The 26960-nt window shown below is 46.2% G+C and overlaps 1 protein-coding gene across 8 annotated transcripts in view; it reads left to right on the top strand.

The window, feature by feature from the left end:
- Positions 1 to 26960, top strand: part of OSBPL9 (oxysterol binding protein like 9) — a 1205712-nt gene that overhangs the window by 1031036 nt on the left and 147716 nt on the right. For all 8 annotated transcript variants that reach the window (XM_086952425.1, XM_086952427.1, XM_086952426.1 and 5 more), the window contains 2 exons: positions 10065 to 10143; positions 10532 to 10623. In XM_086952425.1, the coding sequence (XP_086808551.1) occupies positions 10065 to 10143; positions 10532 to 10623 (171 nt within the window). The remainder of the gene's footprint in view (positions 1 to 10064; positions 10144 to 10531; positions 10624 to 26960) is intronic.

A 26960-nucleotide genomic window follows, 5' to 3' on the forward strand; every position in this document is an offset into this window, starting at 1 on the left:
ACCCCTTGAGCCCGAGGTGTATCTGAGGGACATAATAGTTTTCATGTCCCTTGTTCTGTAAAATGGCAATGGTTGCCCCTGAAATATGTTTCTTGAAGATCCACAATGTCTCCGTCCTGTGTGTCCTGAAATATTTCTACCACTCCTTGTTTAATCTTCTTTCCTATATTTTTCCGTCCTGTGTGTCCTGAAATATTTCTACCACTCCTTGTTTAATCTTCTTTCCTATATTTTTGACTTTCTATTTTAATGAACTAGACATGATTCAGTACGGCTGTCATGAACTGCAGCTTACATTCTCCTCAGCCCTAGTATGTTTTGTTTCTCCAGTGAACATCTTAGTCAAGACAGTACCCAGCCACAGAACTACCTCTAGCTTACAACTGCCTGCCACCCAATGAGCTATGTGCCTTTTGCTCCAGCATATTACATTACAACTATGCTAGTGACCCGGTGGCAGTGGGTTCGCGTCTGCTGTTGCTGTGCGCGAAGGCCTCGCTCATTTCGCCACTTTGAGTACAAAAGCGGCTCTTTTAAACTAGTGTTGTTTTTAAACTTGTAGTTTGCACTTACCTTTTATTCTGTTGGTCCCGGCTCCCCTAGTCACGATCCGGCACGTCTGAGTGCCTCTTGAACCGGCGGGCTGACGGGGTAGCGGGCGCCATCTTGGACCGGGGCTCAGAGGCTGCCCAGTTCAGCGCTGCAGTCCTCGCGCTCCTCCCCTATTTAGGAGCTCCCTTTGCGCGCGCACAGTGGATGCTAGTGACCCGTGGCAGTGGGTTCGCGTCTGCTGTTGCTGTGCGCGGAGGTCTCGCTCATTTCGCCACTTTGAGTACAAAAGCGGCTCTTTTAAACTGGTTTTCTTTTTAAACTCGTAGTTTGCACTTACCTTTTATTCTGTTGGTCCCGGCTCCCCGAGTCCCGATCCGGCACAGCTGAGTGCCGCTTGAACTGGCGGGCTGACGGGGTAGCGGGCGCCATCTTGGACCGGGGCTCAGTGGCTGCCCAGGTCAGCGCTGCAGTCCTCGCGCTCCTCCCCTATTTAAAGACCTCCCCATGCGCCCACGCAGCGGGCGCGCCAGCGGCGCGCGGCAAGCCCGTCTGCGCCCATCCGCTGCCGGCAGAGGCTAGGGGCACCCCACTATGTCCATTTTCTTACTTACTCGTCAGTCCAGCTCCGATCCTTACAAGGCTCGTGGCCACTGGAAGGTTCCGCCATTGCCAACATTTCCAAACTCGGGCTTAAGCCGATTGCCCCCCTTCCCCTATATTACCAGAACCGCCTCCCTCACCTTGTGCGGCCCCTGCAATCTCTGTCTTTCTTTTGAACACCAGATCCGCGGTCAAGCATCATCATGAACTATTCGTGATGGTCGACACGCACAAGCCTGATCTTCGGTTTCTTACAGAGACCTGGTTTTGCCCGGATTCCCTGCCAATCCTATTAACCGCCCTCCCCTCCTCTTACTATGCCCTCCGTGCTGACCGACTGGCGGGGAAGGCTGGCGGTGGTGTTGCCTTGATTGTCCGCTCTGGACTCCATTTTCAACTACTATAAGCCCCCCCCTATCACAGCGGTCGACTACTTAGTCGTTCGCTCTGCCTCCTTCCTAACACTTCTTACGTGTCTGCTCATGTATCGCCCTCCACAACAAATCCCGCACTTTCTTCCCGTGGTCCAGGACTTGCTGGCTACTCTGGCGGTGAATAATTCCTCTATTCTAGTGCTAGGTGATTTCAACTTCTGGCCCTCCTACCCTGCTGAGGACCTCTTATCCAAAGAGTTCTCGGAATCTCTTTGTTCTCTTAACTTTCTGTCTCACGTTCACACCCGTACCCATATTCACGGTCACACCCTGGACCAGGTTTGGTCGCTCAACTGTCCTGTTTCTTCCCCTGTGGTTTCCCCATGTGCCTGGTCTGATCACTTTTTTATTTCTTTGTTCCTGCACCCCAGTCTCGCTAAGAAACCTCCTCTCCCTAGGAATACCTGGGCACGCAATTGGAACCACGTCGACATGACATCCCTTTGCTCCTCTCTCTCTCTGCCTCCAGTCCCAAACTTCAAGATCTTTCCTCCTCTTCCCAAGCGGACACTTTAAACAAATGGCTCGCCAGAGGCTGCGATCAAGTGGCCCCCCTAAGATGAGTTACTGCCAGGCACGCCAACGACGCAAATAGGTGGTTTATTCCCGAACTTAAGGAGACCAAATTGGCAGTACGGCAGGCAGAGCGCGCTTGGCGACGCACCTACTGTCCTACTCTCAAGCTACAATACACTACACTTTTCAATCAATACAAGAAGTCTATTCTCTCTGCCAAGACTGATTATTTCTCCTCAAAAATGTCCGCTGGAAACCAATCGAGAGAAATCTTTACAATCGTGCAAGACCTGGCCTTTTACTGCCAATTTATAGTTTGTCCTGCAGAAGGTTACCCTACTCTTGTCTCTTGGGGAGGATTTTAACGCGAGTTTCAACTCTCTCAGGGCACGGGATCACTGTTGGATCATTTGATCTAGCTTTGTGTGTTGTGGTCCTGAGCAGACCATCGATTAAGTGGGCAACACCCTCTAATGCCCTAACTAGATCAGCCCCCTCCACATTTGGGTCTTAACAGTTTGCAGTGAGCTGTTCACCACCTTTCACTAATGCTCTGTAGAAAGCTTCATCATTACTCTGTGACCATCTCAGCCTCCTGCCTTGGTCTGTGGCCCGTGCCAACCCCGCCCCACTCCCACTCTAGGTGGGTTCTTGCAGAGATTTAGCTCCACAAGGGGCATGACTAGGGGATTTTTGTCGCTGAATATACTCAAACGTATTTTAAAACCTGTGACATATTTTTTTAGTGTTTTGGAAACAAAGATAAAATCAATGAAAGATGCACATCCTCTGCCTTTGAATGTGGGGTGTACCATGTTGTCCTTCCCAACTTCAACCAGGGCCATGGTGTGTGTAAGGGCATGCATGTTCAATAACTTACATAGTGCCCTTCCCTCCTTAATGTGTTCAGTATGCAGGCCCTCTTCCAGAGTACACGATGACAAATTCCCCCCCCCCCCCCCCCCCCCATTAACAAATTTGGACACAGGTGGCAATTAAAGTCGCCAGCTAAGACCAATTGAGGCATCAACGCCTCTTGCTCCTGTATGCAAGTGAACCTACTCTCCAGCTCATCCACTCTCACAGTACTATGACCCGGTAAGATCGCATTATAAAAATTCATAAAAATTAGCTTGTGGCCCTTGTTATAAAACCTGAGCTCCAACATGGAGTCTGAGTTCCAACCCAAATCAGTCCATCTACCCAGTAACCTGTGACCTTCCCTTACTCTCCCTGACGCTGTCCTGCACGCTGGTACAAAATAGGATTTGTAACCCTCAAGTTGGATGCGGCTACTCTCTACTATCCATGTTTCCTGTAAACCGATAACTTGAAATTTCCTAATGTAAACTAGCCAATCTTAATTTTTTAATTTAGCAGATAAACCTGCTATGTTCCAGGAAACTACTTTAAAATGTCTGATTATGTCTGTCTGGGCTGTCTGATATAGAGTAGGATTGAGATCCATGGGGTTCAATATTTGGGTGATTATGCTCTTGCTTAAAGGGTGCCAAGTGCTCTAAGGGGGTTGGGTTTACAACTTCCTCGTTTAAACTCGCCATAACTGTCCCTGCCAAGTCTGTAATAGTAACATTATTCTCATGTCCATAAACACCCTTAATTGCCCCAGACAGGCCAAGTCAGTCAATATCAGTTAGATCCCTTGGATTATTGAGCGGGGCATACCGATTATATACTGGGTCTATGGGGCCACCCCCTTACGTTCCCACCATGTACCCCCTACGTTCGTCATGGTTGTTCGGGTTCATCATGTGTCTGTAATAGAAACTTAAAGGGAGCATTTTAATACTTGAACCACTCTCCTCTTGATAAAACCCCTTACTCTGCCTGAGCAGGTTGTGTACGAGCTCGGGGTACCTTAAGTTCACAATAACGCAGTCCCCTGGGAAAACTTTCCTGGAACTGCCAATCCAGGACACCCTTCTAACCATTAGAATGTGCCTGTGATTGGTGATGTTAAATCCTACATTCCTACTCATCCACTGGGCTGCCTTATTGATCAACATTAAGGGGGATACTTCTCCATCACTACACGCCGGGAACCTGTCAGGACCACTGTATATGGACATGATGCAGGTGGTAAATCTAGAGACGGCAGGTCTGGGGTGCCCTGGGCGCTGTGAACTGACATTTCACCAGAATGTTGGTTTGTGGGAGCTCTACCCCCTTTGTTAGTGTGGGCTAATTGATGGTCTGTGGTTTCACCTGCGGTCCCTACCCTCGATTCTCTACGACCCATGGGGTTAATATTTGTGCTATTTGAATTTCCTTCTCGGGGACCTGGGGGTAGCAGTCTGATCGTCCCATCCTGTATGCTCGAGGGCTGTTCATTAACATTGTTTTCCCACCCCTTCCCTTCTACTCTGGTGGGTGGGACTAGTGGGTTGGGGCCCTCCTGTGCCCAAGACGGCTAGATACACACCGGCTAGCCTCAATAGTTGGTACACTGTTCTGTGTCAAAAGCAGCGACACTTTTTCTTCTATTGACCTAATTTTGACTATTAAGGGCTCCAAAAGTGCAGTTAGCATAATTTCCACCCTTTTCCAAAGCTCAGTGTCCGCCCCAAGCCCCGCATTGGCATCTTCACATTTTTGGGTCATTTGGTTATCTACAGTGCCTGCTGTGTCATGGTGCCTAATTGCTGGTCTGGGCTTTTGTTTCTGTTTTTGCTTAGAGTTAGAGGGTTCGCTTTACTGGAGCCGGGTCGCTATCTAGTGGCTTTGAGGAGCTGTCTAGTTTGGAGGCCCTTTTTGAGCGAGTGACAACCTCCCCACCTGAGCTTGAGGTAGTTACATTACTCTTGGTTGGTGTAATCAGTGCAACAGCCCCGGCCCCCTGCCCAAACAATAAGCCAGAATCAGTGTCCCCCCACAATATCCCTTGCGACAATCTGTGAAAGGCCACTTTCGACCGACTGCATATCTCTAGGTTCTTGCAACAGGGGAGATGCCAGTGGAGTCGGGATAATGGAGGTTGCTCTTTCTGCGTTGTTACTACCTCCTGGCATGGCTAAACACATAAATGAGCCCCATCATTGGAGGATTTAGTCATCGCTAAACCGCCCATGGACAAGCTTTTTTGAGCCACAATAGAGTCCAGGGAAAATGTTTTCTCTGTGAGCTGGAATTGGTGAACCAATAGTGATCCCGCTCTGATTAAAAAGGCATCTAGAGTCCCGGTGACCCCGCCACCCACCAAAGAGCACATTGCCTTGCGCTTACTCATTCTGGGAGCAGAATACGCTTGAACACGAGATGCAAAAGACAGTGCCTTTTATGTCCTTGTTTGACCACCATGGAATCCACTCTGCAGTCAAAAAGTTTTTCTTAGTGCCTGGATGTCAGGGGAGTGGCCCTGCATTGTCCTGTCGCAGACGGGCCCCCCCCCCTGGCCCGGGTGTAGTCCGGGCGTGGTCCGCGCTGCGGGAGTCCTGGCTCCCTTTTAAGCGCCTCCTGGCGCGCTGGTAATGGTGCGTGGCGTGGAGCGCCGCAAGGGATGATGGGAGGTGTAGTTTTCCGGCCTCTGGTCAGCATGATCCCCAACAGGCTTCCCTGGCTCTCATCGGTCTCCGCAGTGAACAATGGTGGCAGGCGGGCAAAGGTACAAACTGCTTAATGCTGGGCTCCCGCGCTGCGGGAGTCCTGGTCCCCTTTTAAGCGCCTCCTGGCGCGCTAGTAATGGTGCGCGGTGTGGAATGCCGCAAGGGATAATGGGAGGTGTAGTTTTCCGGCCTCCGCTCAGCCCGATCCCCAACAGGCTTCCCTGCCTCTCCTCCGGTCTCTGAGGGGAACAATGGTGGCAGGCGGCAAAGGTACGAACTGCTGATGCTCAGCGGAGTATCATCAGTGCGATGTTGTTCACCTATCTTTATTTGATGTATTTAAGAACGTTACAGATTGTAATGAACAACACCGTGACATGCTTTGTATGAACAAAGGGTAGAGGAGGTTCCCTCTCACACTAATTATGCTATGCTGACCTGGTTTTGGGCCTTTTAGGCATGGTATGTCTCTTGTTCATTGTTACCTACGTGGTGGTGAAAAATAAGTTGATAGCAGATGTCCTTCCATCACAGGAAGTGGTCTTCTACAAGTTGATACTGCATCAGAAGTTGTTGGATCCAGTTCTGTCCAGATTGTGGTAGTTTATCACTTCTGAGAACATTAAATTCCATCTGTTTTGCTCCAGAGTTTCTTAGAACTTAAATGTTCCTTGTTTCACTCTTTATCATCTTGTGCATCTTACATGGATATTTATGTTGAAGAACTAAAGTATGACCATAATATTTGTTGCGCCAGGGGGATGAGAGCTTATTATTTATGTATTTATTTATTTGTAAAGCGCTAACATTCATCCTGAAAGGACATCACGGCGCTGAAGAAAGTTGCAAGTGATTTGACATCAGCTCTGATTGAAGATTATTGATCTAGCCTGGGAAAAAGGAATGTTTTCAGTTGTTTCTTAAATGAGACAAAGCAGTCATTTGTTCTAATTTTAGGGGGTAGCTCGTTCCACTTTGTTGCCGCAATGTGAGAGAAGGCCCGCTCTCCCATCCTGACAGTACGAGCTCAGGTGATAACTGCTCTTCCTAACGTCATAGATCGTAGGTGTCTAGAGGGTTTATGAAATCTGACCCCGTCATGTAGGATGGTGGGGCCTGAGCCGTGGAGTACCTTGTGAGAAATACACAACAGCTTAAAAATGGCTCGTTGCCGCATTGGGAGCCAATGAAGCTCACGCATGCAACTTTTAGCTGAATCATATTTTCTTTTATTGCAGATGGCTTTGGCAGCGGCATTCTGAACCATCTGTAGTCCAGCCTACTCATCAGTAGTGACTGGACTAAGGTTTTCCTGCAATCCGTTGGCACCCAGGGGAAGACACGTCTAAGCATCTTCAAAAGTCCAAAGCTCCTTCCACAAGTTATAGAAACATGGGATTTCATGGATAAGTCCCTATCCAGTGTTATTCCTAAGTTTTTTGCTTTAGCAGTGGGATTGGGAGGCAAACCCAAGTCACTTGGCCACCAGCTGTTGTCCCAGGCCTGTGTACCTCTGCCGAACAATAGGATTTCGGATTTGTCGGCGTTTAGTCTAAGACAGTGGTCCTGCATCCAAGTTGCCAATTCAGTCAGACAGTTCGTCAATCTAGTTTTGGAGTCATCATTTCCATCAATGGTGACCATCAGCTGAGTGTCATCAGCATAGGAGCACATTTCGACACCCCACTTTTTGCCAATGGTTGCCAGCGAGGAGACGAATACATTAAACAAAGTTGGGCTCAATGACGCCCCCTGGGGAACTCCGTATTTTATGAGTCGTGGAGGGGATGTGTAGTCACCCAAGCGTACTGATTGGGTTCGATCCGCTAGGAACGATTGTAGCCATCCTAATGCTTTGCCCAGTATTCCTTTCTCTGCCAGGATGTTCAATAGTTGATTGCGGGGTACGGTATCAAAAGCCGCTGATAGATCAAGGAGTATCAGTGCGACTGTTCTACCCTGATCCACCTTGGTTCTGATACTGTCTGTCACCGCTAAGAGTGTAGTTTCGGTGCTGTTGTTTGTCCGGAACCCTGTCTGTGAATCATCCAGCAGACCATTTGCTTCCAAAAATGTGGAAAGACTTCTGTTGACTAACTTCTCCAGAACCTTTGATAAGTAAGGTAGCTGGGATATTGGTCTGTAATTGGCCGGATTGTTTACGTCTGCTCCAGCCTTCTTTACTAAAGGGGTGACTAGGGCCTGTTTCCATGATTTTGGGAATTCAGCAGAACTAAGGGAGAGATTGAGTACTCTAGTAACTACTGGACATATTACAGGGGTTAACTGGGAGAAAATGTGATGTGGACAAGGGTCAAGTGGGGAACCCGACTTGACCTCAAGCATGACCTTTTCTACCTCCTCTTCTGAAAAAGGGCCGAAACCGTGGCAGCTGGTATGTGCAACGGTTGGTACATATTGTTCATTGATTTCGGTCAGGTGATTTGGAAAGGAGGCATAGATGGTATCAATTTTTTCACAGAAAAAGTCATTGAGCTTGTTACAGTTTTCCTGTGAGGGGGTAAGATGTAGGGAGAGATTGGTTGGGTTGCATAATTCTTTGACGATTTTAAAGAGCTTCCTGCTGTAAATGTTTCTTTTTGTGGTATGATCTCTTGTAAACCGGCATATGTGGTCCGATTTTGCATTCCAGAAATATGCCAGTTCTGAATCTCTATGCCTGCTTTTGAGATAAGGAGTTGCCAGAACTAAGAAATCTCTCTGCTTGTTTGGAAAGTTCTGCTTTCTGCCTACTTGTTGTCCACAGAGGTGGTGTATTCTAGCCACTGAAAAAGTTGTTCGAGGAGACATGTTGGCTTACCCAGTGACTGCCTGGCAGGTTTGGGAAGTTCTGCTGTCTGTCTGCCTGCGTGTTGTCCACAAAAGTGTTCTACACTAGCCACTGGAGAAGTTGTTAGAGGTGAAATGTTGGCTTACCCAGTGGCTGCTGCTTTCGAACTCTTGTCGTGACAGAAGTTTAATTTTTGTATTGTGAAATATTACTGAACTGTATCTTCTGTTTTTAAGAGTGTCCTTCAGCGGAGGTCTTGCCTACTTGCCTAGAGTGCGAACAATCTTAACCAGTTACAGTAACAAAAGTGAAGCAAATGTTAATATTTTGCTTTTCTAGTTTCAAAATGCATTCAGTTCTCTATTTGGCAGTTGCACCAACGAATAGGTCTACCAATAATTTGTCTACAGGGCAAATATGGCGAGCATGTTATAACATCGTCGTCAAATCTAGAAGAATTCAACGAAGATACTGCCCATGATGGTGCTAAAATAAAACACAGAGTAAATATGCCCTGTGAAAGTGCTCTGGAGGGGGCTTGAGTTCTTTCCCTATATTTAGTGTCCTCTGTAGGCACTATTGGAAGCCTTGTTTTTTCAGATTTTTATATAGCGCAAACTTGACCCAAAGGTATCAGAGCACTTTACACGAGCACCAGATGCGTTACACAAGGGCACATTCATTTTTTTTGTTGGGCACAAGGAGATTGTAAGAATCACAGGATGTTGAGCGTCGTTGCCGAGACTCGACCCTGATGCACCAGATTTGATATCGACCGCCCTAGCCATTTAAGCCACATCCTTTCCCCTTTGGGTAGACTGCTTTTTTTTTCCATATGACACACAGATGGCTGAGTGTGTTGAGTTCTCTGTAGCAGTTTGCCAGGTCTTCTGAGTGTGTGTGGCTATAAATAGAAAACAAATAGAAATAGCACCATTTTAATGTGTCAGACTGTCACTGGGCAGGACCTGTTAAACTCTTCCACCTAACGTTTCATTGATTCTTTTGTTTGTTTTACCAAAAGTATGCAATAATCTTGAGATTTTAAATTGGGACATACAAATACATGCTTAGTGACTTTGCTCGAAAGGAGTGGTCATTTGACTAAAACCACTGAAGTGCTGTATGCCATCTTTTTCTAAAGCAAAGTTCTATGATAGTTGGTACGCTTCTCAATGTTAATATTGGCTAGGCTACTGACTGGATACTGATATACCTCTTCCTGACATTTTGTGTTTTTTAACTATGCATGTACTCTGTCTTAGTTTGTCACAATTTCAACAGCACCAATTAAATGAGTCTGACATCAGTCGCTATTCAGGGGGCTAAAATAAATCTCACTGACCTGAGAACATATAGGTAAAACTGTAGACTTAGCAATCAGTTCACAAGACTTTCTGATGTCTTTTTTGTGCTCAGTTTCTACTCTATTTTATCACTTCTGGTGTTGCTCTTCTCTAGCTTTTCACAGACTTGCAACAGTAATTGTATTTTGTTTTAGTTTTTTCCTAATATCTATTGTATGTATGTTTGTGTTCATAATGATGTGCTTTAGAAATAGGTTTAAAGTACATCTGCACAATTTACATGTTGAATTTGTTTCCTCAGTTCTCCTAATGACAAGAAAGCCTTCTGTTCAGTTGAAGGAGAATGGAATGGTGTCATGGACTTAAAATATGCAACTGGGGTAAACTATTTCTTTCTTAATATCCCTAACTTATATTATCATTGGGTGAAAGTTTGCATTTTAAAATTACACTTACTTGTCAGGTAGTGTTCTGGAGCTCTTAGAGTTTCTCTTTCCATATAATGTTAAATCACCATGTCTATACATATTTAAGGGGGTGTATCCATGCTTTAATCATTCTGTTCTTAATCTGTGATATACCTTATCTCTAAGAAACAAATTGTGACTGCTTTATTATTGTAAAACTTAATTCCATCTGTTTAAATTCCTCTTACTATTATTATGTACCTGTGTACAATGTGAGTCTGTACTTTGTGTATCATGTTTCATATTTCCAAGTAATGATGATCAACACCATGAATATCATGATCTGTTTGCTTTTACTTAGGAGAGTGAGGTATTTATAGATACCAAGAAAATGCCTATGGTGAAGAAGAAAGTTAGAAAATTGGAAGATCAGGAAGAGTATGAATCTAGAAGGTAAGAAAAACATAAGTAAAATTCATTATCAACAGTTTTTCAAAAACTCAATATTTTTATAATTCAGTACACAACACCTATATTTTGCCTTTTATTCTTTTTTAAGTCTGAAGTGTAACTATCCAGCATACAAATGACAGAATCAATTATGAATTGATGTTACATTTTAGTCACTTTATCTACCAGCTTTGTCACTTCATCCATGCTTCCCTTTACACTGTCAACTGAAGGCCACTATAGCAATCAAATAATTTTCCCATAGTAAACCACAATAGGCTAACAGGCCCATGCATCAACCACTTTTGCGAGTGCAGAGGGTGCAATTCGCAAAAATCTGCAGTTTGCGCCCGCAAAAAGGACATTTGTGATGCACCCAGGTTCAAGGCACTCGCAATATGAGAATTCGCAAATAATTGTGATTTCTCCAATTGCGATTGCATGTAAGGAATCGCAATTTATGATTCCTTAAATGCAATGCAAGAACCACTTTAAAATAGGGATTTTGCTATTAGGGGACGCAAATTACCATGAAGTTGAACTTGATCGTAATTTGCAAAAACGTTGAAAAATGCACTAAAGTGCATTTTTCAAAGTTGTAGGTTACACACACACATGCCCTTGGGGCATGTTTGTGCGCAACATGTGTGCACAGAGCAATTTCAGGGGTGCAACAGGGTTTTACCCTTGAAATTGCATGTGCAATTTGTGAGTACCTATTGTTAATCGCTAATTACGCATGCAATCTCCCATTCATTCCTATGGGCCTGTAGGCCCACAAGAACAATTGAGAGGGCATTCCTTAATTGCGACTCACAATTTGCGAGTCGCAGTTGAGGAATGTTTAGGAATCGCTATTTTAATAGCGATTCCTACATGCATAGGCTTTTGAGAGTCCTTAATTAAGGACTTGCAAACGCTTTTCTTGATGCATGTTCCTGTAAGGGTGACATAAAATCCTATGAAACGTTTGTGTGGAGAGTGCCACAGTCATAAGAGAGCAGTTGGAGAAGGAGCGGATGGGGATGGGACTTGGAGTTAGACATAAGTTAATTGTGAAGGAGTGGAAACATTAATAATCCCCAATGGAGTTTGTGAATACATTTTTTTAAATGCTAATAGAAATGTACTCAGGGGTCGTGGCTTGGCATCGTTTGAGAGCTCCGCAGCGGCCCCCGCTTATCCTCCCATAATCCGTACAGAATCTGCCCTGCCCGACCCGACAGACTTAGCACACCAGTGTGTCCATCCTATCCGGTGGGAGCCCCCAGAGCCAGTCTTGAACCGGGAATAAATATCCCATGAGCGAGGCGGATACGATGCCTCTGCTTGCTGGGGACGGCCTGTGCTTGGTAGCCCGGAGAGCCACTTCTTGTTGGCTGCGGTTGGCAGACCTGACCTGACCTGGTCCGGAAGGGGCCTAACAGCATTTGTGTTGTACTGCTCCCGTGGGGAGCTCCCTTCGCACCCCCCCCCCCACTTCCCCAGCCCCGAGTAGCAGCACGGGTGAGCGGAGCAGACGCGGAGTCTGAGTCCTTCCCCCTCCATTATAATGGGACTAAGGAAGTGAGGTCACTGCGAAGCCCAGGAACCCACCGATTGCAGCACCATGGGGCCCTGGCCTGGTAGGAAGGTCCGAGCTGGAGTGTATAGGAGCCACGTCTCGTGGAGGTGGGGCGCTCATGTGACTTGGAAACAAGACAGCGGCAGCCTGCAAAAGCGCGCGGAAGACCGAGACTCTGGTGCATGATCAGACCCATGGGTTAAAGGCTGATCAGGAGATGGTATGCCCCAGTGCCTTGGAGGTCAGTGATGGTCCCTGAAACAGGTGCCCAAATCGGGAGTGACTATTGGAACCCAGTTCAAGACAAAAGAACGAGAGGGGGCCAGGGAGCTCTACCCTAGGGTGATCAAAATGCAGCCTAAGGGAGCGCCCCGTCCCAGGCCAACAAACTTATTAAATAAACCGGGCCTAGGCATTCGATGGGGGAGGGTGCGGTGGCACCAGGAGGCCAGGATGTGGTGGAGCCCTAGCTTGGGGCTATAATGGCGGCCATTCAGGACTTGAGAACGACTCAAGTCCAAAATGGACATGGTGACCATAGAGGTAGACATCTTCCATGCCGACATGAACAAGACATCAGAGATGGTCACCATTGCGGAGACAAACATTAATGAACTCCAATCTACCACCGGGGGGGGGGTGTGGCTTGGCCGGCTGCAAGATGGCAGCACTCTGAGGGGGCTCTGCCGTCCAAGCTTCATTATCCGACATAATCCTGCAGACAATTTTATTCAACCTGGTTTGCAACTGCATTTCCTGATTTGGAGTCCCTGGCGGAGCCGTTTGCTCCCGCTCCGGTCTCCTGGTGGTAACTGGAGATCGAGAAACATCGCCTGGCGTCAACGCCTGCTCTGCGCGCCAAGGCCGACAGGGTGCGGCGCTCCTCCAATGTCTCCCGAGCGGGGCTCTCAGAGCTCCCTACTGCCTGTAGGACAATGGTGGACCCCATGCCGCGAGGTCTGGTGAGTGACACTGCCACGGTGGTAGTCTCTGGCAGGTTGGGGCTTCGTGGGCTGCACCGGCCGCCCGGACCGCCATTTCTAAGGCACCATTTTCTCCCTCAACCCGGACTCACTACACTGCGGCCGTGTGAACCTGGGTCGGGTGCCAGAAGTGGTGAACTTCCCCCCATGTCTCACTGCTGGTGAGACCCCGGGTTGGCGCGTGTCCCCCAGCCTCCCACCAGCTGTGGTGTGCGGGTTGCCCTGATCTCCACTTCGCCCTTGATCTTCCCATCAGCGACCCAGGAGACACGGTCCTCATCATAACTTGAGACCGGTTCATCATTTGCTGCTCGGGCGTGCTGGGCTCTGGGCCCCCATTTGATCAGCCTCCTACACTGCCCCAGTTGGCCCTTACTGTGGTGTGGCACTGCTTCGGCTCCATGGGTCGGCCCGCAACTCAGGACAGTGACCTGGGATCTTCATCTGTGACGCCTCTCAGCAGCCCACCTTGTCTGCCGCTCTTGTGCCCCTGCCGCTGGTGCCTGAAAACTGTGGCGGATCCTTAAATTGCGCCGGCCAGGCGCCTCACTTGTCGCCTTTCCCTGGAGTAGGCCTGTTCATTTTTGCTAGCTGCACCTGTTTCTGCTTAGGGGCTTTGGCCGTACCTGCAAGATGTAGACGTATTGCGGACCCCGGACTGCACATCTGCCCTTTGCCGTCTCGCCCCAGCAACCCTGCGCAAAGGCTCCTGTCTCTCCATTCTACGCTTGGAGCTTTCACAGGAGGCGTTTTTGGCACTGAGGAGCCATCCTGCACTCCTTCCTGACTCTTCAGCCATCCGCACAACCCCTCCGTCACTGGCTCTGCGGGGAGGGTCGTACACTGAGGGATCATTGATGTGTTTGGTATACCTGCTAGCCTTCCTTCGTGTCCTCTGATCCAGTAAGGCGCTGCGCTGTTGGGGGCATTCACTGTATTTGCTGGCGTTCCACAGACGGGTTTGCCCAACGTTTTATGGGAGTTTTGTTTTGTTATTATTTTTCTTTTGTAATCAGAATGCATCACTCTATTGCTATGACTGTTTTCTTCTGCAGCAAGAATGTACACAACTTACTCCTCTGTACGATTGGCACTGCTTCCCCCCCTTTTTTATTTCTTCTCTGATATCTGCTCATTGGAGGTCTCCCCTATGCCTGGGCCTTCTCATGCTACTGGCTTCCAACTTGTCCAAATATCTGCATAGGGCGTCCATCCTGTTCCCCTTTCTGTTGTAACCATTATGATGTAGTACACCAACTGGTCTTATCCCAAGCCTGCCCTTCTTGCTCTGCGCCTCATTTCACCTAGGCACAGCACACCATTTCTGATGGATACATCTGCCAGTGGATTCCTCACCTTGTGAATATCCCCTGCGTCAGCAGCATTCAGAATTTTTTTTGTAGCTCTCCATGCCGATGAGGACGACATCACAGAAGTATGGCTCCGCTGACGTCACCGGAGCCATAAGAGAGCCTCGTCGGCGTGATGACATCAGTTCCCTTTTTTCCGCACTGTCAACGCTAACGGTTTTTTGGGACTTTCCCTGGTTTTCTTGTTACATTGTTGGATTGTGTTTATGGTCTTCTCTTGTTTCTTTCTTTAAGATGACGTCGAGGAAGTCAGGATTCAAACCCCGTTGGGAATGCGGAAGACATATGTCCATCACGGTTCCCCACGAAGATTGTGTCTGGTGCCTGGCGTCGGATAACAACGTTGAGGGTTGCGCTTGCTGTCGCAAGATGAACCCCAAGGCTTTAAAGGAGAGAGAGGACAAGCTATTCATGGCAAAAATGAGGAAGGAGAAGAGAGGTCGAAGGTCGAGATTCAGGTCGAGGTCGGGTTCGATTCAGGTCATGCTTCAAAATCAAAGAAGCATAAGAATAAGAAGAGGCACGGCTCTCGACGCTGTTCAGATAAGGACACAGCTCCGAAGTCGACTTCTCCAGCTCCTCGGCGCTTTAAGGATTGTCTCTCCTTCTCCCTCTGGCTCGAATCAGGGTTCTCCTGTTTGTTCGGCTTTGCCTGCAGCTTCTCTGGTGCTTTCTCCGACGCCAGCTCCATCTCCGACGCCGGTTCATTCTCCGGCTCAGGTGCAAGAGGCTCCAGTACCTAATGAGTCGTCGACTCCATTGGCTCCACCGTCGGCGCTGATTGGCCCAAGTCCGGGAATGCCTCTGTTGTATTTCTATCTAGGACCCTAATTCGATATTCCCGATTCATGCCCTTATGTGGTTATAACTAATAATATCCAAGGCATAAGAATCATATCCATATTTAGTAATAGCCCATGCAGTAAAAAATACGGCAAGGCTACTCCCATAGACTCCTAGAAAGCACAACGCGTTCTTTAAACAAAACAAACCTCCAGCAGCCTGGGAAAACCCCCTGCTTTTGTTTTGATTTGCACAAGAACTCCTAGAGCCAAGAAAGAACTGTTAGTTCTTAGTGACGTCTTATGTCCAACCTTACGTCAAACCCGGCACCTTTCAGGTATAAATATACCAACGTTGCCTTAAGCAAACACACGGTGGTTGGGAGCTGAACTATGTTCTACTTGCCCGGGAGCCCAGCTGTTAAGAGAGCCGACGGAAACCGCACCTCCCCTTGACGCTCTGAGAGAGACGCTGTCTTTTTCTCCAGCCGAGAAAATCCAGCTCCGGTGTTCCCAAGTCACCCTCGCGGGTTGCTGGGAGATCGAGTCCTGAGAAGCGAGATACAAGACCTCCTTCATTCTATAACCAAGGTACGGAGCTGATTAAAACCTTAGAGAGAATTCTTGATTCCGATACTTGGCAAAAACTTAACTTAACTTAAAAACTGCAACTTACTTACTGCTTCCCACGTATTAGGCTTAGGTCAGGTACACCGGGGTAGGCGTATTTAGAAGCACCGGTTGAGTTCGTTAGTCAATGTTTTTATGTATGTATATATTTTATCCATTTTAAAGTATCATATGGCTAAGAAACCATATTGATGCTTTTAGAGTATTATTTCATAATACTACTTTTACTGTACGCACTTTACTTTATAATAAGTATTGCAATTGTGGGAATTTGTTTCTCTTGCATGAGAAAGAAGACTGCGCAATAAAATGACACCTTTTTATTGAAAAAGCCAGTCTCTCTATTTCTCTGCACTCTGGTGGAACTAAGCATGCACGATTGACTGAGTGAAATAGTTGTCTATTGTTTTCACACGACTCTAGAGATACACTCTTTATTCTGGGGGAGCAAAGTTGTCATGTTTATGCGGTTGTCAGAAACTAATCCCTTCTTGTCTAAATCAGGACGCTTAACCCTTTCCTGAACATTCGAGAAAGTTTCTAGTGACCTCTGAGCTAGCTGGCAAAACTAATTAAGTCTAACATAGTCAGTAGAGACCTAGATGACCTCAGTCCTACGTCTACACTGCTGTTTATGTTATTCCAATGCGCAGAGCCTATTGGGAATATAGGAACTACACTACATGGCGCCCAACGTTTGGTAAGGCGATAAAACTAATGCAAGACACTAGAGTAACTCAGTCGTGCTTTTCACACAGACCCCTTTCTCCCGTAAAAACTCCAATAGACGTCTGGAGTGGGTGAAAGGTTAATATCCGCCGGAACTTAGTAGGATGAGAATCCTATGTATTAGTTCTTGGTTTAGTCAACGTTGAAGGATACAGTGTTCCAAAATATTGTGCACCTAATCTTTGTTTCCTTTAAACTTGATCTGCAACAAAACTTTCTGTCAGTAAAATGGGAGAAAGTGAAAACGAAAGGGAACAAGCTAGAATAACAGCTCAACTCATAGCGGATGACACAACCATCCAAGAAACTGATCCGAATGCTATACTCATTCCGGTCAATATAAGAAGAACTATAACTCTTAAACTTATAGAAAATGGACTATCACCAAGAGGTGGTACGGTCATATTCGTGATAGAGGCTCATGAGTATCGGCAGACAGAGGTGGTATACACATGGATACATTTTCCAGCAGCACATGCTGTGACAAAATATTTCCACTATTACAAAATAGAGGAACGTCCGGATATATACACTCCTTTCGAGGACGGTGAAATCCCACTAACTTACCAAGAGCACCTGCTCTGGTTTAAAAGCGCCCTAAAACATCAAAATCACATCACCAGGCACGGTCCACTAGGTAGACCAGGAGCCACGTGGCCGGTTCTAGCCTGCTATGCAACACACCCAGACATTTAAACAATGTCAAGCGAAGAACTCCTAGTTAAACTAAAAGAATTAGCAAAGGCATATAGAAAATTAGTTCAATTGGCAAGGGACGATATAGAGTACCTCCAGAAATTGAAGGAGACAGATATAACAGACCAACCATTCGAACTTGCCAGAATCATAGAAAAATCCTATGAAGAGCTAGGAAGAGATAGTTTGGGTGGGAAACCGGTAAAACCACAACTAACTGAAAATCCTGAAAAAACATTTATTAAAAATAATCTAAATACTCCAAAAAAAGAGTTGGGAAGGTAATAAACAATCCACTCCCAAGGAAAAACGTTTCCAGTCCAGAGGAAGGTCTCCTCAACGGAGAGAAAGAGGAGGCAAGTCTCTCCAAAGGAAACCCTCTGAGAAAAGATACAGCCTTAGAGATAGGGATAAATTAAGAAAACCTGATAGATATCAAGATATTGATACACGTCCCTCTCGATCTTTTCAGACTTCCTCACAGAAATCGGAAAGAAGAGGACGGTCAGAACACAAGGAAGAGCACGTCAAGTCTAAAGACAAAGAACCTGCTCATCAAAGTAAAAAATCTGAATTTCCCAGAAAGAAGGTAGCAAGTATTAAAATTAAACATGCCGAGGATTCTGAGGACACAACTGTAAAGCGGAGAGTGAGCCCAGACAAGGCTAGACAGCGCAGCAGAAGTGACAATAGCTCGCAAGATCCTGATGAATCTTCTGGAGACAGTGGGCACGAATGAATACATTCAGGTGGAAACTGCAGACACACGTGTTAGTGTGCCCCATAAACTATATGAAATAACATTACGTATAGGGTGAGATAAAACTAGGAAAATAAAAGGTCTCTTTTGGGAGAAACTTTCTAAAGGCTATGACATCCTGTTAGCTGAAAAAGACTGGCCACCAGAGTTTGTCAGGGAGTGCCCTCATGGCGAAGAAATGATTATGCCGGCCTTCTCAAATCATATTCCGATTCATAAAAAATACACATTTGCAAGAAAATTGGCAGTGGCCCAAGCTCCTGCTTTATATAAGAATCATGTAGGATGGGATGAGGAGTCTCCTCCACACAAAATCCAGTTACAAATTCAACCCACTGCACAAAGGCAGTACCCAGTTAAACAAGAAGCTAAAAAGCAAGTCAGGGAGATCTTACATCAACTTGAATATCAAGGCGTGATTGAAACATGCACCTCACAAATGAACAATCCTTTGTTTCTTGTCTCCAAGCCAGACGATTCATATCGCCTAGTTTTGGACTACAGACATTTAAACTCCTGCTGCAAAACTTTTGCAGTACAAAACTCACACAGTGCAGCACTAATGAAAAACATCATGCGCAAAAAATATAAAACGACATTAGATATCTCTAATGGATTCTTCTGTCAAGACATTGCACCTGAAAGCAGGTATTTGACGGCTTTCTCAATATTGGGGTCGCAAAAACAATTTTGCCGACTCCCACAGGGATTCAAGAATAGCCCAGGATTATTCTCAGCAAGGGTAACAGAGTTACTACAAATATATGATGATGAGGCATTATCCTATGTCGATGACACCTATCTTACAGACGATGACCTTGAGACTCACTTAAAAAGAGTGAACACCATAATACTTGGGTTCGCATCAGAGGGTTACAAATTCAACTTTAAAAATTCAAAAATTGCCCATCTAACAGTCCTATTTTTAGGATATGAATTATCAAGTGAAGGCAAAAGCCTGGCAGACAACTTCCTAGAGAAGTGTGCAGTACTCCAAGCACCAAAGACGCTGAAAAATTTACAATCAATGCTAGGCTTCCTGAATTTCGGTAGAACATACATTCTAAATTACGCAGAGAGGGTTAAACCTCTCTATGAATTAATAAAACCTGATTTCAAAACAATAAATTGGACTCCGAAACACACAGAAATTTTAAGATCACTACAAACAGACATGTTAGCTAAAACAAAATTGCAAACTCGCGAAAACGTATGCAACCTTGTAGTCCCAGGAAGATGCGGATTCACATACCTGACCTCTAATGAGGGAGAAACGATACCTAGAGCTTACAAATCACATTTGTACACTCAAGCTGAAATGAAATTCAGTTCTACAGAAAAAATTCTGACTGCGGTTCAAACTGCTGTAGCAAAAGAAAGAGCCCTAGCCCAAGGCAAGAGAATAACTGTTTATACAGCAGAATCAGCCCACTGAGGCATTAACAAGTCCACGCAATCTGAATACAGTGGCATTACATCCAAAATGGATACAATGGGAAAATTCTCTTGCTACAGAAGACGTGAAATACTATTTTGACCCGAAATTGAAAAAACGAGACAATCTAGAATATGAACAAGAATATCCTCTGCCAATCGAAATTCTGCCTCTCGAACAATATAACTGCGTAATCTATATGGACAGATTCGCACAACACTACGATGTAGATAAAAAATCCTACAATGCAGCGTGCGCGATTGTTAAAGGTCGGTGGCGCTCTGGTGAATTCAGACCTATGATTACCAAAACTGAATCACTCAGAAACTGTTCAGCTGAACGAGCTGAAATAAGATCTTTGAAGATGGCGCTTGAAAATGCTGATCGCGAATTCCCCACACTAATAGTGTGCGATTCGCATTACTGCGGCAAGTCATACAACAGTGACATGCAGACATGGAGCAAAAACGGTTACAAAGATGACACAGGTGCCACAATAAAGCATAAAACGCTTTGGGAACAAGTAGTTCTTTTAAAGAAAGAACTACAAAAGACTCACGTGATACACACACTGAGTCATCAACGTGATGGCGTTCACGTTGCAGGGAATTTATTGGCTAACACAGCCACAGCGGAAGCGGTTCAACTGGCTTCCGTAGCAACAAAAAAGAGTTAAAAAAAACACATAGATGGAGAAACCATGCTGGCGGTAAAAGCCTCATTAAAAGGCGATTATGCAGCATTACCTCTCAACTATCCACTCAGTGATACATACATAATTGATGCAAACTCCGTTCCTTTTGCTCCAATCCCTGGAGTGGGGGATAGAGCAATTCCAAACACGAACCGGAGAGTTTTCTTGATTGAAGACGCACACATGGGACTGGGTCCGAGGCACCAACAGATCTTGAAATCTCTAATAGAATTACAATCAGAATACTGGTGGCCGGGGATGAGCTTACAAATTTGCAATGGATTGTCCAGACTGCAACAGAGATCGCAGTTGTGAACCGGACCAGACTATTGCCAGGACACCTTTATTAGAAAGCATCAGGCGATCTATAACGCAGAAATCCAACCGGAGAAATGCATCCCCATAATTATTAAGACAAAATTAACTTGAAAATGTAGACCCCAGCGCTCGGCTGACACCAGAACTGTTCTAAATGATTTGCGAGTCTTTATCGGCACATACGCAATTGGCATGCTACATTCTGACCAGGGTCCTGTGTTTAGCTCTCGAGCTTACAAAGAGGCCATGACCAGCATGGGCATTGCATTGCGGTACTCTTCTCCCTTCCATCCTGAGGGAAATGCGGTAGTGGAAAGAAAAAACTGTGACATAAAGCAATCTATAACGGCGAGGGTATTAGGTTCAGATGATAAATGGGTCAAACATTAAATAAGTGTCCAACGTAGTCTTAATAACATGCCAAGAAATTCTCTACGAGGTATCAGTCCGTACGAACTTTTGTTAGGTACTAGAATGATTATCCAGGATCTGGATCGTCAAACTTCAGTGGTGAAAGAAAAAACCTTTGATATCCAAGATCGTTTGGCTGTTTTACAGGACTTGAATGAAACAAGAAAGAGTTTAAGTAACATAAAGTTTAAGCCAACAACCACTGAAGAACCACCTGTCCCAGCAAGACCTGTCTGGATTCCGAAGATTGAGGATCTGGTCAGAGAAAAGATCGCGGTAAAGAAGGAATTTTGGCCTTCTTACAGAAAAGCAGTACCTGTCTTAGCTGTCAGCGGAACAAGATCAGTAGCACTACCGCCACTTGCTGGTAAAAAGGAAAACAGAATTGTTTCCATCGATCTGGTGAATGATGTGGCTCCTTCCCACACAGTTATAAGGAAGGCAGCGTAGTTTTTAGACCTGCAGCTTCCAACAGCTGAATTCAAACCCAATATTTTAACTGAGGTTCTTCATTCTCCCTCCACTGTTATAGAGCATTTACCACCTTTTAATGATGCCATCACTGAGCCTGTTATGGAGGTTTGACGTAAGCCCTTTTCAGCTCCAGCAGTATCAAGATCTGTTGCTAGGCGGTACAGGGCGGTTCCAGGAGATCCAGACTTCCTAATATCTCATCCTTCTCCTGAGAGCCTGGTGGTTCAAGCTGCCTGTTCGAAGAAATCTTCTGGGGCCTTTCCTCAAGTCCCTTGTGATAGAGACTCGAAAAATCTTGACCAATCAGCTAAAAAGGTGTTCTCCTCAGCAAGTATGGCCTTGAAGTCCACAAATGCCACCTGTCTTTTGGGCTGTTACATTCACGCTCTAATGGACTCTGCAAAACCGCTTGCTCCTAAATTGTCTGAGGAGGACAGACAGAATTTTAATGAGGTTTTGTCGGACACTCAAGCAACTGCACGGCAAGTTATTCAAAGTGGCTTGGACACTGCGGACTCTTTTGCCAGGATTATGGGTTCTTCAGTTACCACAAGGAGAAGTGCTTGGCTCAAGTCGTCGGAGTTCTCTCCGGATGTGCTGGCAACACTTCTTGACCTTCCTTTTGATGGTTCTGGGCTGTGTGGGGAAAAAAAGCAGACGCAGCCTTGGAAGGATTCAAGGACAGCAAAGCTACAGCTAAGTCTCTGGGCCTACAGGCGCAGCCTAGAAGTTCCTCTTTCAGAAGTTACAGAGGTTTTGGAAGTTCGTCCTTTTAGACCTACAGGCAGCCTAAGCAGCAGCATCAAAATACCCTCTATAAGACCTACATGGGTTAGAACAGAGGTCGTCAGCCCTCCTCCTCCTCCTCCTCCTCTACCCCCCCTCTTGCCTCTGCAAAGCAGCACTAGATTCAACATTCTGGATCATGTAGGTCCTGTGGAGGGGGTTGGCTTACCCATTTTCTACAAGATTGGGAATTGGTCACTACGGACCTTTTGGGTTCTAAATCTTGCGGAAAATGGCTATTGCTCTTGCTTTTCTGGAATTCTCTCCGAATTACCCTCCTTTCCAAGGGGCAGGTTTTTAGGACCACCTTCTTCTTCTGCAGGAGGAAGTCCTTACATTACTTAAAAAAAGTGCAATAGAGGTGGTTCCGGGGCAGGAAAGGGGTCAGGGTTGCTACTCCCGGTATTACCTGATTTCCATAAAGAATGGCAGGTTACGTCCAATCCTGGATCTCTGGATCTTGAATCTTTTTCTCAAGAAGGAGAAGGTCAAGATGCTCAGGCAGGTTCTTCACGCGCTGCAATAGGAAGACTGGATGGTGTTGATTGACTTGCAGAATGCATATTTCCATATCCCAACCCTGAAGTCACACAGGAAGTATCTCCATTTTACGGTAGGGCCGCAGCATTATCAGTTTGCGGTTCTCCCGTTTGGACTGATTACTGCACCTCGAATCTTCACCAAGGTTATGGCAGTGGTGACAGGCCATCTCAGGAGGTTGGGGATTCCAGTTTTCCCCTATCTAGATGACTGGCTGATCAAAGCACAGTTGCCAGAGAAGGTGCTTCATCATCTGTAGGTTACAACTCAGTTGTTGTACAAAATGGGTTTCTCGATAAATGTACCCAAGTCTCACCTGGTGCCCTCTCAACCTGTACATAGGGGCTGTACTGAAAACTACTGTGTGCCGAGCATTCCCACCTCCACGAAGGATTCTTGACATTAAGGAAATGATTCCCTTGTTTTACAATTTAGCGGTCTTTCCAGTCCTGAAGGTCCTTTGCCTGTTTGCTTCTTGCATTCTGTTTGTCACCCATGCACGCTGGCACATGAGGACGCTCCAGTGGTTCCTCCGCAGGCAGTGGTATCAGCACAAGGAGATCTCAGGGAGTCAGTCAGGATCTCCAGAGAAGCTGCAGCGGATCTGTCTTGGTGGAGGGCAATCTGTATCAAGGAAAGCCCTTCCATCTACCTCCATCGGTGGCCACAGTGATAACGGATGCATCCACTTTTGGGTGGGGTGCTCATCTGGGGGACCTGAAGATAAAGGGTCTTTGGTCTCCAGAGGAAAGGTTGCTTCACATCAACTTTCTAGAGTTGCGGGCGATACGTTTGGCACTCAAGGCCAGCCGTCCCTTCCCTTCGCGGTCAGTCGGTTCAAGTCCTGATGGACAACTCTACTGCGATGTGGTATGTCAACAAGCAGGGAGGAGTGGAGTCGCATTGTCTCTGGAGAGAGGCTCTGCTTCTCTTGTCCTGGGTTCAGGACCATCATATTTGTCTTATGGCAAATCATCTGGATGGAGTTCTGAACGTGCGTGCAGACCGCCTCAGTCGGCAGTTCTCCGCCGGACGTGGTTCGTCACGTCTTTCGGACGTGGGGAACTCCTCAGGTGGACCTGTTTGCCACTCACGAGAATGCTCACTGCCTGTCAATCTGCTGTCTCAAGTATCTGATGCAGGGAGCTTTTGGGGGGCGCTTTTGAGTTGAGTTCGGGCTCACAACTCCTTTCCGCGTTTCCTCCCATACCCTTGATTTCCTCGGGTTCTGAGGAAGATTCGCCAAGACCGGGCCCAAGTCATTTTGATCGCCCCGGATTGGCCAAGAAGGGTGTGGTATGCAGATCTTCTCCACCTCTCCTGGTGCCCTCCGCTCCATCTTAGGGCAGAACTCCTCTCGCAGTCGCTGGGGCAGGTTCTATACCCCCACCTCCAGAGCTTACACCTTCATGCCTGGAGATTGAACGGGGCAACCTGATTCTTTCTCTCTTCCTTCTGATGTGGTGGACGTTATTTTGTCTGCCAGGCGTCACTCCACCAAGTCGATCTATTCCACTAGGTGGTCCAAATTTGTCCTTTGGTGTGGGGAGAATTCGTTTGACCCTTTGAGGGATCGTTTATCGAACAACCTTCAGTTTGCTCTCTCTCTAGCCCAACAGGGCTTTGCTGTGGCTACTGTGAAGGGCTATTTATTGGCTTTGTCGGCATTCATTTGCTGGCAGGATCAGCCATCTTTGTTCAAGTTGCCCATTGTGTTAAGGCTCATTAAGGGCCTTACTAATAAGTTTCCGCCCACTCCTTTTATGGACTTCAATCTTGTCTTGATGGGTTCTCCCCTTTAACCCTTGCACAGGTGTCCCTTGAGACTATTGTCTTTTAAAACAGTCTTTCTTATTGTCATTACCTCGGCAAGGAGGGTAAGTGAGCTTCAAGCTCTGAGTTCGAAACCCCAGTTCTTGACTGTTCATGCTGATGGAATGGTACTCAGGACCAGGGCTGCTTTTCTGCCAAAGGTGGTAACTCCCTTTCATATGGGGCAGTTGATTACCCTTCCTACCTTCTTTCCTCCCACTCACCCTTCCAAGGAGGAGGAGCGGCTTCACCGTTTGGACCCTAAAAGGGCGGTGAGTTTTCACCTCGATAGGACTGAAGACTTTCAAGTGGATGACCAGCTCTTCGTGGGCTTTATTTGCTGCAGGAAAGGCAGAGCGGTGCACACGCGCACCCTTTCCAGATGGATTATCTTTTGCATCAAGATCTGTTACTCTTTGGCGGGTAAGGAACCTCCAGAGGGTACAAGAGCTCACTCTACCAGGTAAAGTCTTCTACATCTGCCTAACATAGAGGTGTTCCTGTGGAGGACATTTGTAGAGCGGCAACTTGGGCTTCCCTCCACACTTTCGCGAAGCATTACTGCTTTGATTCCGAAGTGAGGAGGAACGGCCACTTTCTGCGTTCCGTCCTACAGGACTTTTTGTTATAGAAGGGTGGACACACTCCTCCCGGAGTGGGGACTGCTGTGTGACTATTCACAAGGTGAGGAGTCCACTGGCAGATGTATCCATCAGAAGAACAAGTTACTTACGTAAATTAATGCTTTGTCTGGTGAATACAGTATCTGCCTGTGGATTCCTTAATGACCCACCCGCCTCCCCGTTGTCCACCCTTGTATACCTGCAATTCTGATAGTTTATATCTGTTTATTTTAATGAAATTGTATTATTCTATTCTTTTTGCTTTAATGCATTGATTTCACACTGTTTGTGTTGGTTTGAATACTGTGTACTATGTATGCTGTATATATTTGTGTAGGTCCGTCCGTGTACCTTGAAGGCACGGAAAAAAAGGCAGAACTGACGTCATTACCCCAACGAGGCTCTCTTAAGGCTCCGGTGACTTCAGCGGAGCCATACTTCTGTGACGTCGTCCTCGTAGGCGTGGGGAGCTAGGAAACATTTCTGAATGCTGCTGGCGCAGGGGATATTCACAAGGTGAGGAATCCACAGGCAGATACTGTATCCACCAGAAAAAGCGTTGCAGAAGGTAAGTAACTTGTTCGACTGACACAGTCTGTTGGACCTGGAACATCCGTGGTCTTAACGATTATCGAAAAGCCAGGCACATCCATTCTCACTTGCAGCGGCACAAGGTAGACATTTGTCTCTTGCAGGAGACCCACCTTCTGCCTGAGATCTCTTCCAGACTCAAATCGCGCTATGGGGGGAATCTCATTCCTTTCCTCTTACGCAAGGGGGGGTTTCCATTCTGAATCGTGGTGGTCTCCCCTGGCATACTATTCAGGTACTTACGGATCCTGATGGACGATGCGTGATTCTACATGACTCCTTGTTGTCCCAACCCATGACGATTGCTGCAGTGTAAGGCCCTAACTCGGACAATCCCGACCTTTTTACCCATATATGGCACCTTCAAGTTCAAGTAGTCTTTATTCGATTACATAATCATAAAAGACATTTACATTTTTAAAACAATAACCATAAAAACATTAGAATTCATCCTTACAATATACAGATCCCCATAGAAATGATCCAAGGTTACATATTCCGGACATACATAAATACAATAAGTTAATATAAAATTCATTATGAAAAGAATAATTCCATAAAACAGCCACCATCTGTAAACCAGTAAAACCATTAATACAGTCACATCTCATATGTTCATTGATTACTCATACCATGGGCACGGATTATCCACATGCCATGTAAAAATTTGGCGATAGCGATTATATTTAATTAATTACCATCTGTTTTTAAAATCCTTAAGGCTTCAGTGCCGGTAGTAAACCCCATCATATGACAAATCGGCTTTAACCATTCATGCCTCAAAATCCTACAGACTGGGCAAATAAAAAATATGTGGGCAATAGATTCCCGATGCGTTGGGCAAAACGGGCAGTCCATGCTGGAACCTGTATCCCATTTACCTGTAAATGATTTGATAGGAAGAGGCCTATCCTAAATTGGTGGTACCATTTCCTATCACATGGAACCGTTATAAGGTCCCAATACTTTTCGTAAACGGGTACATGTTTGGTCTCTAAGAAAGCCCTTGACAGGGACATACTCGTCATGGACGAAAAGCGTTTCATCATAACCATATTCTAGTATAGCCCCTTAAGTTCTTTACGGGACGGAAATGTAACATTGGTTGGATTTTGCCACAACATATTCAGCCCCAAGTCACA

This window comes from Lissotriton vulgaris, chromosome 1_1 (assembly GCF_964263255.1).
Source record: "Lissotriton vulgaris chromosome 1_1, aLisVul1.2, whole genome shotgun sequence".
In the NCBI taxonomy this organism is placed as follows: domain Eukaryota; kingdom Metazoa; phylum Chordata; class Amphibia; order Caudata; family Salamandridae; genus Lissotriton; species Lissotriton vulgaris.